Source organism: Carya illinoinensis, chromosome 10 (genome assembly GCF_018687715.1).
Source record: "Carya illinoinensis cultivar Pawnee chromosome 10, C.illinoinensisPawnee_v1, whole genome shotgun sequence".
Taxonomy (NCBI): Eukaryota; Viridiplantae; Streptophyta; class Magnoliopsida; order Fagales; family Juglandaceae; genus Carya; species Carya illinoinensis.
In genome coordinates this window covers 3,653,011-3,672,932 of record NC_056761.1, presented here as the reverse complement: position 1 = coordinate 3,672,932, position 19,922 = coordinate 3,653,011, and the positions used below count along the sequence as shown (strand labels likewise).

The following is a 19,922-nucleotide window of genomic DNA, read 5'->3' as shown; positions in this document are numbered from 1 at the left end:
TATGATTAGGATGTTTGTTCTTTGGTGGGAAGGAATTCAGGATCAATGTTGATGGAGGTCAACCATATCCCTGTTCCTGTTTAATAAACCCCGGCCCACCGACCCACAACCACAAGCCAAGCCATGTGAATTAATTTACGGCAACCAGCAACTTAAATCGGTCCCACCACCCACAGATAAAGACATCAACTTGGGCAGATGATGCCGTTGAATACAATTAGCATTGCTCTCCTTCGTGGAAAGCCACGTAATCGGTACTTGCATTCTCGTCTCCTTTCGCCGTCTCTTCTTCTACTTCTTCTATCAATTTTTTAAAAGAAAATTTTTTTAATATTGATTATAATTTTATTTACTTTAAAAAAAAAAAAAAGAGTATGTAAAACTTATATATCTTAATATTGTTAATATTATTTTTTAAAAGTAATTTTACAATGACAATATATATGAAATTATTAGGAGTTTATTTTTATAAAACCTTTAAAATATTTTTAAAAATATTATTAAGTTGTACTTTTTTTTTTTTTATAAATGTTGTAGTGTTCATTAGCCGTACAACGTAATATAAAAGGCACTGTAGAAGTCAAAGTCAATAATGAACAAGTCCATATGGCGGGCGATGAGTGGGCAGGCTGTACAGTGCAGTGGCATTATCAGTGAGCTGGCTTGGATGATTCCCGAACCTCAAAACGCGTAAAGCCGAGCCAAACAGGCTCGGGCCAACCGCCCACATCCCTATATAATGCCCCGACCCCTCACGCTCAATCCTCACGCGGCACACGTATCGTTCACTCAACGGTCCAAACGAAAATCTTTCAATTCAACGAAGGTTGTGTGAAGAGAGCTTGGATTTTCTTCGATCTTGAGGTAATAATAATAAAAATGCTTTCTTTCAGTTTTCAATCTTTCCGAACGAAAAAATTTGCGATTTGTATGCATTTTCATTCACAGATGTGATAGAATATTACGAATTTTGACGGTCTGTTTGGTTGCCGAGAAAGCGAAGGAAAAGAAAGGGGAAATGATTTTTTGTTTACTTTTAGAATCAATCTCGCTGCATTTTCTAAAAGATCATACGAACCTAGACGGTCTGAACCCGATTCTCTAAGTAGGGAAATTGAATCTGATAACGTACTGCGGATACAACTGGATTTTTCGTGGTTACTGATTTTGTTTGGATTTCTAATTTCAAATCTGTTGTCAAAGTTAAAATTACTTCTTTTCGGTGTATATTTCATTTACCGTGTGATCTGATGGAAATAATATGGTTTTTTTGTAACAATATCTGATATAACAGCTACGGAAGATTTTTTCAACATGTTTGATATTTTTTGTTGTAAAAACAAATTATGCTAACGATTTTACCCGGGATCCAGCGCTTTGCCTTTGCCCTTGTTGTCAATGTTTGCTTTGGATGTTGCCTACCCCATCTATGCCTATGCAACAGAAAAGAGAACAGCAACTACTGTGCTGTGCCCTCTCTGAGAGACAACAGCTATGCCCTGGCACTGCTACTGAACTGCTAATGTTCGGTGCTAGTGGTATCTGATTGTGAGAATCTCAAAGTTTATTTTGATATTTTTCCTGATGAGTATATCCTCGATGCAGTTGCTTTTGTTACCCTGAAGTTCTGAACTTACAGCTGATTTATTTCATAGCTTTTGGTGATTTCAATTTGGGGAAAATGGTTTGAGAGTGTGAGGTAATGGTACCGGAATAACTATTGATGGGATTTACATTTCAGGTTGTGTTTCTCATTGCATGATTAAAAATGGACCATCTTTCCTCGTCTTTTCCGTGGCTTTATCGGTAGGAAACAGCTTTTCCAGTTCACCAAATGGGTTTATATCTTAGGTTGGTTTGGAACTTTTAATAGACTGCCCAAGTATGGTATTTAGGACTTTGGATGAGCCGTTCTTAAGTTGCATTCATGTTTAAGGATAGGCCGGGCTCCAACATTGCTTCCTTTATCCATCCGTTCATGGTCCCTGCTTCTTGATGTCATCCTAATGTCCTGCTACTTTGGAATTACAGGTTAAAGATTCAAGGCTCGGAGGTGATTCAAAAAGATGGCAATGGTTTCAGGAGGAAGGTCGACATTGAACCCCAACGCACCTCTTTTCATTCCTGCTGCTTTCCGCCAAGTGGAGGATTTCTCTCCGGAATGGTGGCAACTGGTCACAACCTCATCATGGTACCATGACTATTGGCTCAGCCAGCGTCAGGGTGAGGATGGTTTCTATGACAATGCCGAGGATGACTTTGATGGCATCGATGTAGCTGACTTGCTGCCGGAGACTTTTGAATTTGATGATGGTGGAGATTTTTCAAATGTGGAAGCTCAATTTGAGGATTATTTTGTCCAATCTTCTGAACACAAAGGTGCACACATATTGTAATATGGTCAAGGAATTTCTTGTAATTTCGGTAAATCCTGTTAGATCATTGGAGTTAATTGTTTTTACCATATTGGATATGAACGACAGGCTTGGAAATGAATGCTGAAACACTGTTGAAGAACCTGAAAACTTTGGATGAAAGAGGTCCTAAGTCCCCAGTTCAAGCTGCAAGGAAGTATAATGAGAAGCCAGCCAAGTATGTTAACCCGAAATGCAGCCCCCGACGCATCCAGCAGCCTCGCTGAAGGGAACAACTTGTAGCTCTGTTTCTAGTGTCAAATCAAATCAATGTCTCGCATTTCGCATTCTGCAGCTTTTGTATAGGGCAAGGTTGCAACTCTTGTATCCATCCTTGTTCATTCTCGTGTCCTTTATCAGTTTACAGTTAGCTTACCAACTAATCCTTGGAATAGAAAATTAGAAAAAAAAAAAAAAAGTTGTAAAAATGCCAAGACAAAAAAAGAAGAGGGGGTTCTGTTTATCTGGAAATGAAAAATTTTCCTTTCTCGTCCATTGCGTTTGAGTTCTCAAGCTAATAGCCCCGTTGAATCTTTCCATACCTGCTTAATGAATGATCTTTTTCTTTTCTTGAAGACTGATCAATATCATTTCACAAATTATTTAGGGTGGGAGCTATTAACCAGCTTTATCTATCACTTGTAAGCCTTTTAATTTCTGTAGAAGAATCATGAAACCGAAAATATTGGTGAGTGTAGTTTAATGGAAGGCCTCAAATAGCATATGGCTGGCTTCTATTATACATAATGACTAACACTTGTCTACTACTATTGTAATGAACTTGTATTTGCTTTAGTCTTCTTTTGAGCTTGTAGTAGTTGTTCAACAGGATCAACAACCATAACCACAATGGTAGCAGTGCTATTCTCGATGGTTTTTCATTTTTTTATTTTTTTGATAGGACCATTCTCGATGGTTTTAATCAACCGGGTTGGGGTTAACCTATCGGAATCAAAACCCTGTATCCAAGTTTTCATCTGTGAACCTCCCTAGCTATACATCCAGTCACTCATTGAGGAATGGAGGGGTTTTTTCTTACAAATTTTAACATATGGAAAGCATGTGTAATAGACACATCGGATGACATGATCAACACGAGCAACACAACATGTTAGTGGCGTAAAGCTTCCATGTCTGAAAAAATGATAACGATAAAAACGTGTGAAAGCTTTGGAAAATTGTTTTCAAAGCTTTTGATAACGTTAGAGACGGGAAGCGGTGGTTGTGGTAGACCCCATGACTAATGTTTCGGCCACTTATTTGTTTGCACCCAAATTAGTGGGAAACCAACCATTCATTGATTACCAATTGGGTCTTGTGTTTAGTGGTATGCTTCCTTCATATCTAAGACTCGAATTCTTTTGAGTATGCTTTCTTCATATCTAAGACTCGAATATTTTTTAGTGCAAATAATTTTTCAGAACTGCTTGGGAGCAATTTGGCTGTTTTTAAGGAAATGCCAGCCACCAGTTGTAAGCTGCCTCGTCATCGATTCCACATAATTAACACGAGGATGATCACATTTTCAAACGCTCTCTTGACAGCCCGCTTGAAACAAAACTCTCACCTTAAAACTCAACCCAGTTGAAAGAACGCAGGAATGCCCCTTTCACAAACTTTGTCGAATGCCCCAATCTAGTGCCATCAGCCAGTCGAACGCCCTAGTGCCGTTGCACCCACCATCTACTGGGCAGGCAAACTACATGCTCAAACCAACAATACTGAAAAGGGCATTGTCCAAGAAAAGCTTACTTCAGCAGAAACTACAATCAATACATGCTCAAACCCAAGCCATCATCACTTGCAGGCAGTTTGAAAAGGGCATTATTGGTTTGTTTTATGTGATTCTATGATGTGTTTGCATCTATGTGTTTACACAAAGTGAGTTAATTATGAACATGGTGACAAAAGACAGAAAAACTGATTTTCCAATGGATATAGTTTGTTTTTTGTGATTCAATACTCAAATGAAAAGAAAAGCTGCATTGGATATGGTTTATTGAACTTGCCGTTATGAACATGAAACCAAATTAATTAGCATGGTTGTGGATCAAAAGAATAATGGTACTTATCCTATAAATTAAAGAGAGAAGCATAATTTAGAAATCCAAAAATCTATACTCCATCAATTTGGTAAACTGTGATCTCGAAAACATTACCAACCAAGAAACAAGCCAACACTATCTAAGATCACTTAATAGTACCGAAAGCAAAAATTCATTATCTGAGAATACACAAGAGATAATGATTGAGCGAAGGAGATGATCCAGATATGAGAGTTTGTGTCTTTGTATCTCTTACCAAGCAATGCCATATGTTTATCAATGGATGGCGGTCAGTTGTTGGTAGGCTTTTGTTTTATTACAAGACAGATGGACCGGTTTTAAACTTTTCTCATATTTTATAAGACCATCAGATTAAAAAAACTCTTTATTAAATTATTTAAGTTGCACTTGCAATAAACTCATTTTCAAAGATTTGTGCATATCTAGATTAATCGATATTTTGTTCTCAAACACCATATGTCAATAACATTAAAAAAAAAAAAAAAAAAAAAAAAGAAAAGAAAAGAAGATTACCAAAAATGGCTCCAAACCTTTATTACTTTGTCATTGAGTACAAGGACAACCGTGGATCTTTAAAATGCACAAAATACGCATAGAAAATGTTGATTTAAGAAGTGTGCACAACAATAGAACTAAGAGCATGCACAATGGTTTATTTGTCTTACCCTTTAAAATATATTATCAAATTTCACTTTTTTTTTTTATTATTTTAAATACTAACTTTTACAATATATCATTCATCAATTTGTCTATTTTTTTTCATATCATTTAAATAATATTTTTTTATTCTTTTAAACATTTCATTTCTAGCAATAAATTTGTAATATCCATATATATATTTTTTATATTTGCAATATATTATTACATACAATGTAATATAATTTAGTCTTATATACACAAAATAAAAATATATAAGTCAAATAAAATCAAAATATGAAAAAATTGGTTAAATAATATTTCCAATATATTTTTTAGACAAAAAAATAAAATAAAATAGAGGTGTTTTAAATGTTGAACAATAAAAAGAATTTGTATTGAAATTAAAAAAAAAAAGTAAAAAGAAATGAGGGATTAAATGAATTATAAATAATAAAAAAATTATTTGAAGGATAAACAGTACTTACTACATGTAGCGATTTATATTTTAAAAATTCTTTTTAGATAATCATATAGAAGTCATTTTATGATTTTTTAAAAATAATTTATATTTTTTGTATTATATATAAGCCATTGTGAATGATGTAACAAAGAATTATTATATAAGAATTATTAAAATATTTAGATGGTTTAAAATTTTATTTGAATTTTATAATATTAAAAATGAAGAAGAGATTGATATTTAAAATAGACTTTATAATATTTAAAATTTAAAATTTAAATAAAAATAACACTAACTCAACACAAATAAATAAATAAAGGATGGTGTTACTTTTATCGCTCACTGCTCCAGCGGTAGTTGGGAGCTTTGAAGTTTTTTTTAGTTATTTTTTTTACATATATTTTTTTAACATTTATAAATATATATTTTTAAAAATTCATAATATTACTAATAAGTATTTTTTTAATTACGAAATAAAAAAAATATAAATTAAAAATTAAAAAATGTGAGCGATGGCTCTCCACGGTAGCTGTGGATCTGTCATTTTTAATAAATAAATGCCGAAGTGTCTTTCAAATAAATAAATGACGGAGTGATACAATAGTAGGGCCAGCCGTCAACGAATCGAGAGATGTTGGACGTCGTTAACAGCCACATAGAACGTTACGAACGGGCATTGAGACAAAGGCTGAGAATTGACAAACTATTGCACCATTATCTCCGCCAGCATTAGCCACAGCCTCCAGTGCTCTCCATGGTTCCTCGGTGAGCCAGTTCTTCCTACCTCTCTGTTCTCCCTCGGACCACACACGCATATAATTCATATGGGGTTTTTTTTCCTTCTATGATTTTATGGCTGTTTAATACTTTGGTAGTGCTTTGTGCCTGTTTTGTTGGTAAAAAGGAAAAGAAAGTAAGTTGTTTGCTTGAGTTTTCCGCAGTGTTGAAACTTGAAACTGTAGATTGAGGAATTGTGAAAAGGAAGGAACCGAAAAGTAAAGTTTTATTTATTTATTTTTTATTTCTCTTACATCTTCATCATTGGCAATTCATAAGAATGAGGGCGAAACATTGTAACTCACTCGGTGGATTTTAAAATTTTCATGCCGTGTGTGTCATGTGCAGCGTATTTTCCTTTCCTCGTTAGTACAGGAATCCAATGTTGTTCTTTATTCGTTCCCTGAAAAGTCCTGTATTGTGAAATTTATCTTGGTCTTTTGACTGACTCCTGCTATGTTTTGCAGGATTGATGCTTTCTGATGCTCGTTTATGCAAACAATTACCTGAAGTGTGGGATATTTGAAGTTTTACAATTCCATAAGAGAGATTGTCAATTCTGCATTAAAAGAAAGGGAGCTTTACTTGTTTTCCAGCTTCTTTCCACGCATGTTATCTTACTAGAAAAAGTAAGCCCCATTGCAAATGAACTGTAGGTTCGGAGTTACATGTACTTCATATCTCTCTAATCCATGCTTTTGATAAATTGTTAAGAAAGACTTTAATCAATGGCATCCAACTGAAATCAGATGATCTGTTCATCCAAAAAGAAGCGGAGATAATATAATGTCACCTTATCTCCACATCCACTTTTGTATGGTCAGAGTTACATGTGTTCAATATCCACTTCTGTGCATGATTCTGAAAAAAAAAAAAATTTAGTTGCCTGGGAGGAATTCTGGACAATTCTTCAGTCTAGAAGAATGGCACGTAATGAAAAATTCAGACTTGTAGCTTTCTTTATCGTAGCCAAGTCCTATCCAAGGATAGGAAATGCTGGGGGTGAATGGTCCAGGTCTCACAGCCCAACACCTACTGAAAATTTCTGTATGAATTGAAACATGATTACAATTGCAATTATAAACTATCCTGAATAGGAAATTATCTCATTTTGGAGATACTAATGGAAAAGGTTATAGAAAGATTACCAGAAGCAAACATGAAATGATCATTGAAATATAGATATTATTAATTTTGAATTATGTAATCTTATAGAGAGTGTAAAGGGGCGCAACCCTAGTAATTAAGTACACAAAATAAGTGAAAATAAGAAAAAGAATAAAAATCCTTGAAATCTATGAAGTTAGGAAGTTGGGAACTGCTTTATGCAGCCATCCAAACATAAAGGGGGTTGAATACTAAGACTTTTAACTCTATCACCGTCCTCTCCCATATAAAACGAATTGTCTCAATCTTGGACCATCTCGTCCCTTTGGTATAATGACGAAGCTTCACTGAACCCCTCCATATTCTTTGTTTTTTTTTTTATAAGTAAGAAGTAAATTTTATTAATTCGAATGAAATAGGCATAGCCTGTGTATACATGGAGTATACAAAAAAACACCTAAATACATTGTAAATTAAGGAAAGAAAGTCATGAACATTGTTTCCATCAAGTACAATAGCTGAGAACCAAAGCATCAAGGTGCACATAAAAAAATTCTGGAGCTCTGCCATCGTGCGCTCCCTATCCTCAAAGCATCTTTTATTCCTTTCTGACCATGTACACCACATGATACACAACGGGATCATCTTCCACAGTGCCGCCACTTGAGAGCAGCCTTGAAATTCCTTCCAATAGGCCAATAGATCCACCACCTTTGAAGGCATTACCCAGGCAATATCCATTCTTCTAAAGATTTTATCCCAAAGCCCCCTTGTAACCTCACAATGCAATAGTAGGTGGTCTACAGATTCTCCATGTTTTTTACACAGATAACACCAATCCATCACAATGAGTCCCCTCTTTCTCAGACTGTCCATAGTCAAGATCTTCTCAAGAGCCACAGTCCACACAAAGAAAGCAACTTTAGTAGGCACTCAGGACCTCCAAATTCTCTTCCATGGAAATGGAACATGACCTTGGCCTGACAAAATCTTGTAGTATGTCCTGACTATATATTTTTTATTGTCAATGGCCCTTCACTGTACCTTATCCTCCTGTGCCGTGGAATTTCCCATAGAATAAAGTAGACTGAAAAAATCAGATACGGCATGCAATTCCCACTCATGAATATCCCTATTAAAGAGGACATTCCATTAGTAAGAACCATGAGAGAAAACCTGCATATCTTCCACGAAAGCCTCAGTATTGGCTGCAATACGGTACAGTGCTGGAAAAACCATATACAAAGTGCTATCTCCACACCAAACATCATGCCAAAAACTGATTCTGGACCCCTCACCCACCACAAACCATAAATGACTTTTGAAGCACTGCCATCCTCGTATAATAAATTTCCATAAGCCCACGCCATACCCTCCCCTCACTACATTGGAGCTCCATCATTCCCACTTACTCCCATGTCTAGAAACAATAATATCCTTCCAGAGAGTGTCCCCCTTTGGGAAGAATCTCCACAACCATTTTTCCAATAAAGTTTTATTGAACAACCTCAAATTGCAGACTCCTAAACCGCCATACGGGATGTGGGAACAAACTTTGTCCCAATTAACCAAATGAAATTTTGGTTCCTCCCCCATACCCCCCCATAGAAAGGCCCGGAATAATCTCTCAATTCTAGTTGTCACCCCTGCAGAAACCCCTCCATATTCTGCCAGAGATATCATATTTTTGGATTATCTTGCTGTGCTCCGTGAAGTATTGACCTTGATTTTTCAAACTTGTGGGCTGAACATATCAGGTGTTAGATATAAAGAGATGTCATCTCAAGTCACGGAAAAGATGGAAAGCAGTGTGGCTGTGAAGGAGTACTTGCAAGGTTTTCCCCTTCCATCTTCATATGAAGCTGCCATGGAGGCACTTTCCTCTCTCATCACTGGTAAAAAACGTGGAGACAAATCATCTGCTAGTACATTTGGAAAATTGGAAAGAATGTCCGAGTATCTTAAGGTAACACTGGTGTAATCCTGCCTGCATGTGTAAAGTAATTGTTGTTAAGAATGCTGCATACTCTTAGCTTCCATAATAATTTTTAGCTCAAACTTAACTTATGAGGCTGACTATTAAAGTGGCATATTTTCCTTGAAGCTTTTCTGTAGAGCATTCAGTTCAAACTTATGAGGCTGACTATTAAAGGGGCATATTTTCGTTGAAGCTTTTTTCTTGTTTTCGTTGCGGAAAATGGTCCATGAATCTTGATTTGTGTAGTCACTCATCCAATTTGAATATTTTTTTGGGTTAAATAAAATTTCTTGATGATTGAAAGATGCATGCATCTTTTCTTTATAGATTCTTGGCTTGGAGGAGCATTTAGATGGGCTCAAAATAATTCATGTGGCTGGAACTAAGGGAAAGGTAATCTTCCAATGATATTATCACACAACAGTTTCTTACCATGGCAGATTGTCTTGAGACCTGTTGATTTGGAATTTTATTCTTTCTTAATATTTTGTCAGAATTTTTCTTGGTAATATGTCTAACACAGTTATCCCTTCTGTAAAATATAAAAACGTCTACAATTTAGAAATGCATTATCATGTAAGCATATATATGGTTGTGTGACATGGATACTTATAAAAAAAAAAAAAAATGGTTGTGTGACATGGACAAAGCACAAACATGATAGAAGTGTCAAAGATATTAGTATACAAGAGCCTAAAATCTGTATTTATACTGCAGTTTGATCTATTTGTTCGAAAGTAATATAAAATGAGAACTGATATATTTAAGTATGCTTTCTTTTTAATTTTATTGTTTGCTTAATGGATCCACATTTCAGGGTTCCACATGTACATTTTGTGAGGCTATTTTAAGGGAATGTGGTTTTCAAACTGGACTTTTCACTTCGCCCCACTTAATTGACGTGAGAGAACGATTTCGTATAAATGGGTAAGTTTTCAAATGAATCATTGATACAAACTTTGTGATTAATACCCCTTGAGTGCGTTTGTGTGTGTTGATGACATCAATGCCCGTAAACAGAATCCTTGAGATTTTTCATTAATAAGAAATTTCATTGGTTCTATTAAATTGATCAACAAACTTTTTTAATCTTCAATATACAGTAGTAGGAAGTCTGTAACAAGATGGATGATCGGTACCTACGAAATCCTCCAGGTGTCCTAATTTGTGGAGTACAAGAAAATAAAAGACCACTTGACTAGAAGATATATTTGGACCTTTAATTGCCATGTAAACAACTATAAGTATTTCATTTGCATGCCCTTTTTAGAAGGTTGTCAGGACTCAAAGCCCCAGGATTTGTTTCAAACATTTTCACAGCTGTGATGAATCTCTTACCTTTATTTGTGGCTTCATTTGCTTATTTTGGCTGTTGACTTGTGTGAAGGTGCTTGTATAAAATCATTACTTGACCAATTATTCCCTCAGGCCACTTGAGCATGTCGTTTCAGCATCTCCACATAGATGGATGGATTTGAGTTGCAAAATAACCTTTGGTGGAAAATTAACTGATAATTTTACTTCGATATAAGGTCTTCATTTTTTTAGAAGGAAAATAAACTGATAATTGTATTTTGATATAAGGTCTTCTCTTTTTGAGAATAGGACAACAATACTTATGTGAGAGAGAGAGAGAGAGAGAGAGAGAGAGAGAGAGAGAGAGAGAGAGAGAGAGTAGGGCTACGGTAGGACCCAATCTTTATATATATGTGGAAGTTTTGGACTATTTTATCAGAAAAAAATCACCCTAGCTTTTTTAAGCATCTTCATTATTAAATTATTTTTTGGAAGTCATGTTCTTGGTTTATAGGAAAATTCTCTGTAGAATTATCTTTCATATTTGATTTTAATTCCCTCTGCAGGTTGGACGTATCTGAAGACAAGTTCCTACTGTATTTTTGGGGTTGTTGGTACCAATTGAAGGTATATATAGAAGCCAGAGTATCTTGAAAGATATGTTGTTCTGAATCTTAAATAAAAGGTTTGGGAGGACTTTTAGAAACTCAACGTGATGCTTGGGTCCTGATTTTGAAATTTTAGAGTCACAGCTTGATGCATTGTACATTATTACTTATTGTGTTCACTTGTTGCCAATGTATTGCAACTCGTGAGTGATTCCTTTTTCCAGTTCAAAATCAAAAGTCGTAAATGGCACTTTTTATTCTACAGGAAAATGTTACAGAGCGCCTGCCAATGCCCCCGTTATTTCAGTTCCTCACCATTTTGGCTTTCAAGATATTTATTTGTGAAAAGGTTGGTCTTATATCCTTTGGTTCCAATTGGAGCTTAGCCATTTCTTTCCTTCAAATTTGCGACTGGCTAGTAGTCGCAATGTGCGTTTTTGTAACTTTTTCTATGTCTATCTTTCATAATGTTTCCTATGCGACCTAGCAAATTGCACAACGTTAGTTGCTTTATTAGACTATATGAGTGATAGATCATCCAGAGTATATTTCATCAGTGAAGCTTGCTGGTTTGACTAACAGTTGAACTACTCTGATGAAGATTCTATGGTGATCTTGCCACTGGGTTGGTGCTTCGCCCAGTAGTAATCGTAGGGATCTCCAGGGATCTCTCTCTCTCTCTCTCTCTCTCTCTCTCTCTCGACACACACACACACAAATAGACACATACACAAACGTTTCTTAACATGTGTATATCTGCTGCCTTTACTAGTTAGTGTATTCTTTGAAACTTTTCTTGATAAGTGTATTCTTTGAAACTTACATGCTTTTTAAGGATAAGCATCTAATATCTCTATCAGTCTTGTGCTTTTGTTATGCCAAATCCCATCCTGTACCTTAATAAGTGAAGTGCAAATGATAAGTATCCTGTACCCTAACTGACATGATGCAGGTGTTCTTGAATTATTTTGCATATTTTTAAGGCCTTCAACCTGTGTGCCAACATATGCATCTGTTCTGTACATGCTAGATCATGAATTAGTAACTGCATCCAATCTCCACAAAAAAAAAAATCCCAGCTGTTTCCATAATTTGATTACCTACCATCTTAAGCAATTTGTTTTTCTTTTTAAAGTTTAAGCAATTTGTAATGATCAACAGTTTTAAGTACTGCATGAATTATTGTATTTGAGGATAATTTTTTCACTGAGAATAGTTCCTGTCTGTAGGTTGATGTTGCTATCATTGAAGTTGGTCTTGGGGGAACTACGGACTCAACAAATGTGGTATGCTTTTTTTGTTAGGGGAAAAATTGTTATATATCTATTTGTAAAATTACCCTGACTTCCTGATTCAATTTTTCAATCTTTTCAAAGCTCTAACTTTACCTTTTTAAAAGACTATCATTTATTAGTTTCAGAAATCCAAGAACATTATAATAAATAAAATCTCGAGTCTTTGCTTTAGCATTTATTTGAAAATGTTGCAAGCATAAACAAATATGATAGTTCTGAAGATTGGTGATAAACCATGCAGATCAAAAAGCCTGTTGTCTGTGGTATTACTTCTCTGGGGATGGATCATACAGAGACCTTGGGTGCGTGCTTTCTAACTCAACAAGTTTGCTGCTTTCTGTTTTCTATTGATACAGTTCTCTCTCAATGTCCAATATATGGGAAACTTAAACCTTTCTATTTGATTGATTTGTTTGTGATGCATTTGTCTTTTTTTTATGTTCTGTTTGACTCTATTGCAAATTATGCACAGTTGAAGTTAGTCAATGAGAAGAAATTGTATCTGGTGGCCAAAGTTTGATAATGAGTGTACAATATGCAGGAAATACCCTTGGGGAGATAGCTTCACACAAGGCTGGAATTTTCAAGGTATTGAACTCCTTTTAGCAACTCAGACTAAGAAGTATCTGGCTTCCTTTAACTTATCAAAAAAAAAAAGTATCTGGCTTCCTTTAATATAATGGGTTGTTTATTGCTATATATATGTTTTGATTATTCAAAGTGGCAGTTTTCATTGACAATCATTTTCTGAATTGGTTTAATGTCTTCCCTGCTCCTGAAGCCTCAAATTCCTGCATTCACGGTGCGCCAACTTTCTGAAGCAATGGATGTTATTCTGGAGAGAGCGCATGAACTGAAGGTAATCACGTTTAAGGTTTACAATTATGTCCTTTTCATTTCAACTGCCTGCTTTTGTAGCAATGTGTTGGTGAAAATACTTTTGCTTGCCTTGTCATGACCTGCTTGTTATTTTTATAGGTGAACACATTAGCTATGGATTTATGGTTCTTGAGTTGTTTTCAATCTAGACCAGAGAACTATCTCTTCGGCCCCATTTGGAATTTGGACTGAATTGAGTCATTCGGTCTAATTTTAAGTTGAGTCTAACATCCAAACACCCAACTCTCAAAGAACTAAACTCATCTCAACTTAAAACCTCTTACGCGTGAGACCCATGACCTTTTTCAACTCAACACATCTTTTCACGCGGGACCCACAACCTTTTTTAACTTCCCATAAATATATCTAAACTCATCTTAACATCCAAACACATCTAAATTCATCTTAAGCGGGCCCATAAAACTCACTCCACCATCTCAACACACTACTATTTATAAAGAATTCAATTCATCTCAACTCAACTCAACATCCAAACAGAGCCTTAGAATCTTACTAGCAGATTGAATCAATTTCTGAATCATATCCAGTTTTAGCATATTTGGTCCACTTGTTTATCTGTAATTTCATGACTTTGACTGTGATTGTGTTCTTTAATATGCAAGTGATAAATTCACAATTGTATTTATAGATTCACTTTGCATACAATCACTCTGATAAAATATTTATTTATCTTAATTGAATTAAAATACGATAATTTCCAGAGCCTATATATATTGAGTTATCCAGATCTTTTCCAACTTCATTATAGTTTCTTTCTAGTAAAAAGAAGGTGGGTAAAGGTATCTATCTAGTCTGATCCTTTAATAAGTCTAGTTATCTAACAGCTCTGTCCTTATATAATCTGGAATTTTTTGTGAGGATAGATTCAAGAAGGAAGATTACTGAAAATACCTGCCAATCTGGAGAAGTGACTACTATCATCATATGTTTTTTTTTATTCTCATTATTCTGAAATATACTAAAAATAATAAAACAATTAGTCTAGGTTTAATTCATACACATGCTTGAATTACCTGAGGTGCACTTGCAGGAAACTCCTTACCGAGTGCATGTGCACCCCAGGGATTGGTCGAGACTCTGTTCTCAGACGCCCTGGTGCTAATTAAAAAAAAAAAAAAAGATCTTTCAGGTGCAACTGCAATTAGATATGGGTTCAAACAATCTTAGCAGGACTACTGTAATTTATGCATATACACACTCAAACACACAGGCCTGCATGAACACACAACCCACACTCATACATGGACTGGTAAATTGATAGTGATATAAATGATTGATTATTAATTATAAATTGCAGGTCCCATTGAAAGTAGTGGCACCTTTTGATAACAAAAAGTTGGATGGCTTGAAGCTTGGCTTGTCTGGTGATCATCAGTTCATTAATGCTGGTCTTGCAGTTTCCCTTTGTAAATGTTGGCTTCAAAGAACAGGGAATTGGGAAAAGCCATTCCAAAATGTTGGTTGAAATTCATACGCCACTGCAATTTTGCTTTACATGCAAACTATATATCAATATCTCTACAGGCTTGTAAATTCACAGAATCTTCTTGGTTTTCATCATGAGAGGGTGGTAGAATGTTATACAATTTGTTAAATATTTGATGAAAATGTACCCATATGTGCCGGGGGGTTTGATTTGGGGGAGAGAGAGTGTTTTTCTTCTTAGTGGGCTGGAGCCAAGCACCTTGGTTTCATAAGACCACAAAAAGGATATTTTTGGTGTCAACTATTTCATGTAAACCAATGGCCTTTGGGCACAATAGCATATCATTTTCTCACAACAAGTGGAGGGTGAAGTGACAGGTTTGATATTGTTCAGTGAATTGTATTATCTTACAGAGGAAGAAAAACAGAACGATCATGTAACCTTTTACTGTTACTGTTTTAGTTACACTTGAAAGAATTTTTTTTTTTTCTTTTTACATTGGTACTCTGGGGGTTAAGAATGGTAGTTTTGTTCTTTTTTAATTTCTTTTTCTATTGTACTGTATTTTCTTTCCTCCCACATTTTACTGTGTCAACTTTGTGGATTATAAAATCAGGATACCCAGGAAGCAGATTTGCCTGAGGCTTTTCTAAGAGGTCTTTCAACCGCACAAATTTCTGGAAGGGCTCAGACTTTTTATGACACTCACTCCAAATCCAGTGATTCATTAAAACTGTCTGAAACTTCTTGTGGAGATCTGATTTTCTACTTGGATGGAGCTCATAGTCCCGAGAGCATGGAAGTTTGTGCCAATTGGTTCTCTAGTGCTGTGAATGAAAACAAGAAATCATCTTCTTCATTTAAGGATAGAAATTTGGAGGAAGTCTGGGGGAATGGTAACATCCAACATGAAATCAGGAGCATGGAGGAGTCAGAAAAATCATTAAAGCGGGTAAAACCCATAATAAACAGCCAGAGTTAGTTTCAGGGTTCATGTTTTGAGGTGTCTTTGGACAGCTTATGGTGATCCAGCTTATATATTTCTTGATAGACACTTTTGCCCATTTCTATGTGGCGTATGATAGATTTAATTGGCTCCTCACATACTGTATTTATCACTCATTGCAGATTCTTTTGTTCAATTGCATGGATGTGAGAGACCCTCATATTCTACTTCCACGGCTTGCAAGTACATGTGCTTCATCAGGTATCACTAATTCAGACTCGAATGAATAGTGTTATCATGATCAATATCAGGAGCATAAGCACATGCACAAGTCCATTCAAAGTTGTCAACAACAGTTTCAAAGCTGCATGCTATTGTATACTCCCCCATACAGTCCTCAAATTTTCGTCACCACCCTCCCATCCCACATGATTGTATCCCTCTGGAAGCCCCTTTTGCAACCAAATAACGCTAATCCACATGTTGGTAGCATTTTAGGGTTTTGGAGCATGGTCCCCCTTGTGCTTGATTTTTGTATTTGATAGGAAAATAATGCTCAGACCTTCTAAGATTGTGAGAGGACGGTCTTAGAATTAAGAGCCATTATGTTCAATTCTCTTTATGTTTGGATGAGGGTGCACAATGTTTCCATGACCATAGAGCTTTCTAGACTTCGTGGAATTGTGTTCTTTTTCTTCTTCATCCCTCTAGTTGGGTGTTTCCTATTGTATGCTTTTTGTGCTCTTGGGTGGCAACCCTTAGCGTTTTATATAAAATTACATCACTTATCAAAAGATATTTGCTTGCTGAACCGTATGCAACATGTCTTCTCATCTACCCCAATTTACCTCCTCTTCTCGTAAGTATTCTTCCTAACCCTGAAATCATGTCACTTCATCACAGCGCATCTGAATCAGTACTCATCTTTAAAAGACTAGTAATCTACTATTTCTTTGGAAACGAAAATAAATAAAGCTGTGGCGTAATACACTGAAAAATAAAGTATGGTAATTCACATGCTTCATTCTACATTATGGACAAAACATGGAAACAAATTCTACTTGATTCTGTGAGAAGAATTTCCAGAAAATATCTATTAACAATATAATGTTAGCAATAATGCCTGTGTACCTGGGTTGTGTCTCTAGCTCTTTATAACAAATTTATTAATTAAAATACTCTTATCAAGACTGCTGGAGAATAACTGTAGAAGCAAATGCCTGTTGATTTTGTCAGTGGAGGTCCCTGAAAATAATAAATGGAAATTTTTTATAGTTCCAATGGCTAGGATTCTTTTTATTATTGTTATTATTGGTAAGTATCTCTAGCATTTCAATGGACTTCAATCCTATATCTCACCCACTACTCTATTCTTGTGGGGTTGGAATGCCATTTGCTCCCGAAAGCCATTGGTACATGGAGTATGGATAAATGAGGAGGTCTTTTGATTCTTGGATTTCCTGCTTATAAATGACTGCATGAAAACATAGCCTTATTTTCCTTTTCAAGAAGATTTCTGCATGGCATGACACAAGTTACAAGCATGCATTGAGGATCATATATGATTATGTGCAGGAACTCACTTTGCAAAAGCACTTTTTGTACCAAGTATGTCAACATATAACAAGGTTACTTATGGTGCCTCAGTCATTCCTTCAGATATCTCTGGGAGGGATTTGTCTTGGCAATTTAACCTCCAGAGACTTTGGGAGAAGATTATCCATGGGAAAGGTATTCCCCATCTTCTTGGCTTACTGTTAATTAATGTCAACAATTTCACTTCCTGTTTATCAATCACATATCTTTGAAAGGGGTAAATCAACGTTTCTTTGAACGGGTGTCACTTGCTCCATGAAAGAGGAGTTTAATGTATTTAGAGGCTCACCTTTGTAACTAATTACCTGCAGTATTATATTGAAAAAAGAAACAAAGACAAACAAAAAGCAAACAGGTCCCTAAATACATTAAATTTCTTTACTTTTTGTCCTTTTTACAAACTCGTATGCACTAAGGATTTTGCCTTCCTATTTTGTTTTTTTATTTAATTTTTACATAAAAATAAAATTAAAAAAGATGAAGTTATGTGCAGAACTCATTAATGAGTTTGATTTAATAATTGTTCATGTTGGGATCAATCGCATTCTTTTACTGAGCTTTGGGTTCCATCTTGGTAAACATTCAAAGCACACCACCATGATATAGAAAGGGAGCCCGGACTTCTTAACTAAAAGGATTTATGTAACAGTAACTCACCCAAACTTATTAAAGAGTTCTTCTACTTGCAAGCCAGTGTAGAAAACACACCATCCACACTGGTTACGTGGCAATATTTGATTTGCAATATTCAGATTTTTAAATCTTTCTTGCAAATCAAATAATGCCTTATCAATGATGTGGAATGTGTGTTCTCCGCACCTGCTTTTAAATAGAAATTTTCCTTATTAAATGGTGAAATAGTGGCAGTGTGCTCTTATACCCTGGGAAGCAAAAATTATCAAGTCCATGTTTTCTTTTCTGAATACTTGTTTTGTATGGGTTTGAGTTGAACATGCACTTGAAATAATTGCTACATTAAAGCCTTTAAGGTATGATCTGACCAGCAAGCTGCTGTTCTGTTCACATGCAGAAGTAGGTACTTTTCATGACAAGGGTGCCAGGATGGACAATACAGCAATTGTACCACCTCATGAATTTCTTTACCTGGATGCTTCTCATTGCAGTCCTGTGGATAATTATTTTGCTTGCAGTGCAGTAATGCCTTCATTGCCATTGACGATAAAATGGCTGCGAGATTGTGTCAAACAAAACCCATCCTTAAAAGTTCAGGCAAGATTACTATCTGAGATGACAAATTGTTCTTACTTTAACTTGATTTTGGGAAAGACCTAGGCAGCATATGGGGTTGTGGAAATATAGATTGGGCTAATTAGTCCTGAAAATTTCGTCTGACTCTTCCTTAAATACAAGAAAATTTTTTCCGTTTTGTTAGCTGGTTGCAGCTTCTGTATCTGAATTTTAAGAATAAGCCTGGTGTGCACAGATTATCTGGATGTAAGTCATGCATTATAATTGCATAAATTTTGTCAGCAATAATAATAACAATGATATGCAACCTTATGATGACAGTTTAACCCGCATGCATCTGGACAGACGGTGAAAAACTCATGCTAACCAGGTATTTTTTGTACTTATTTGCTGATTTACAGGTTCTTGTCACTGGATCATTGCATCTGGTTGGGGATGTACTCAAGCTATTGAAGAGGTGATATAAACTATACAGCGCCAAAAATAGGGTTGTCCAAAACATTCTCTCACTCATTACATCACATTGATTCTACCCGACTAATTTCGGAGGTGCACAGGCCCTCGGTAAAGAGTTTTCTGCCACTGCATCTCGGTTAATTCAATGGAAAAATCCCTCAGTCCTCTGGCTCATAAAGATTGTTTGCACCTAAGGGGACTTGAACTTCAAGCTTGAGGAGAGATAGGGTTTTTTTTTGTTTTTGGCTAATAACATTGTTGTATTGAGAAAAACATTGCACAATTTAATAAAACAAATAATTGAAGTAAATAAACAGTTAGCAGCATTACAGACACCATGTGCAAGCAAATCAAGACCTTCCATACTATCAATGTATCATTGCTCCCTGCAGGTTGCAAGTCATGTTGCTCTTTCTGCTACCTTTGAGGGAAAAATAAGGATAATTCGAACGTTGGATATTGCATTGTATTTCTTTCTTTTTTTTTGTAAAATATGGTAGAGAGATCAGTTCTATTATTCAAAGGATATGATTATCTATCTGTATGGTGAGTCGTCATCCTCAATGGACAGCTGTGTTTAGGATTGAAAAAGGAACCAAACCTCTCTGAATGACCCAAAAAACCACACCCTAAGCACCCACTACCATAAAAATAAAGAAAGAACAAAGACGAAACAAAAACAAAAAACCAAAAGCTAAAAATCAAGTTAGTCTTGCGTAAACCTTACAGCTCATCACATTTCACGATCA

At 35.6% G+C, this 19,922-nt stretch overlaps 2 protein-coding genes across 4 annotated transcripts; both read left to right on the top strand.

The window, feature by feature from the left end:
- The first annotated feature begins 708 nt into the window (after positions 1-708).
- Positions 709-2,909, top strand: LOC122279760 (protein EARLY RESPONSIVE TO DEHYDRATION 15-like). The gene is made up of 3 exons (XM_043090567.1): positions 709-864; positions 2,032-2,379; positions 2,484-2,909. Exons 2-3 carry the CDS (start codon positions 2,067-2,069, stop codon positions 2,639-2,641), a joined length of 471 nt encoding a protein of 156 aa, XP_042946501.1. The 5' UTR covers positions 709-864; positions 2,032-2,066; the 3' UTR covers positions 2,642-2,909.
- Positions 2,910-6,185: 3,276 nt separating this feature from the next.
- On the top strand, positions 6,186-19,690 carry LOC122279304 (folylpolyglutamate synthase-like). 3 transcript variants are annotated; one of them, XM_043089852.1, is made up of 17 exons: positions 6,186-6,344; positions 6,824-6,985; positions 9,221-9,429; positions 9,769-9,834; positions 10,259-10,368; positions 11,304-11,364; positions 11,611-11,694; positions 12,575-12,631; positions 12,882-12,942; positions 13,182-13,228; positions 13,422-13,499; positions 14,838-14,996; positions 15,583-15,918; positions 16,095-16,173; positions 17,488-17,643; positions 18,539-18,738; positions 19,119-19,690. In XM_043089852.1, exons 3-17 carry the CDS (start codon positions 9,238-9,240, stop codon positions 19,176-19,178), a joined length of 1,746 nt encoding a protein of 581 aa, XP_042945786.1. In that variant the 5' UTR covers positions 6,186-6,344; positions 6,824-6,985; positions 9,221-9,237; the 3' UTR covers positions 19,179-19,690. The 3 variants fall into 3 exon arrangements, with proteins under 3 accessions (XP_042945786.1, XP_042945787.1, XP_042945788.1); XM_043089853.1 differs by lacking the exon at positions 6,186-6,344 and adding an exon at positions 6,362-6,492; XM_043089854.1 differs by lacking the exons at positions 6,186-6,344; positions 6,824-6,985; positions 10,259-10,368 and having other exon boundaries at positions 9,286-9,429.
- The last annotated feature ends 232 nt before the right edge of the window (positions 19,691-19,922 follow it).

What these genes read in the sequence shown, in the direction of transcription:
- LOC122279760 (XM_043090567.1), top strand. Translation starts at nt 2,067, where the DNA reads ATGGCAATGGTTTCAGGAGGAAGGTCGACATTGAACCCCAACGCACCT. An exon ending in CCAATCTTCTGAACACAAAG is followed by an intron (nt 2,380 to 2,483) that starts GTGCACACATAT and finishes TATGAACGACAG; the next exon opens with GCTTGGAAATGAATGCTGAA.
- LOC122279304 (XM_043089852.1), top strand. Translation starts at nt 9,238, where the DNA reads ATGTCATCTCAAGTCACGGAAAAGATGGAAAGCAGTGTGGCTGTGAAG. An exon ending in CTACGGACTCAACAAATGTG is followed by an intron (nt 12,632 to 12,881) that starts GTATGCTTTTTT and finishes TAAACCATGCAG; the next exon opens with ATCAAAAAGCCTGTTGTCTG. An exon ending in CAGAAAAATCATTAAAGCGG is followed by an intron (nt 15,919 to 16,094) that starts GTAAAACCCATA and finishes CACTCATTGCAG; the next exon opens with ATTCTTTTGTTCAATTGCAT.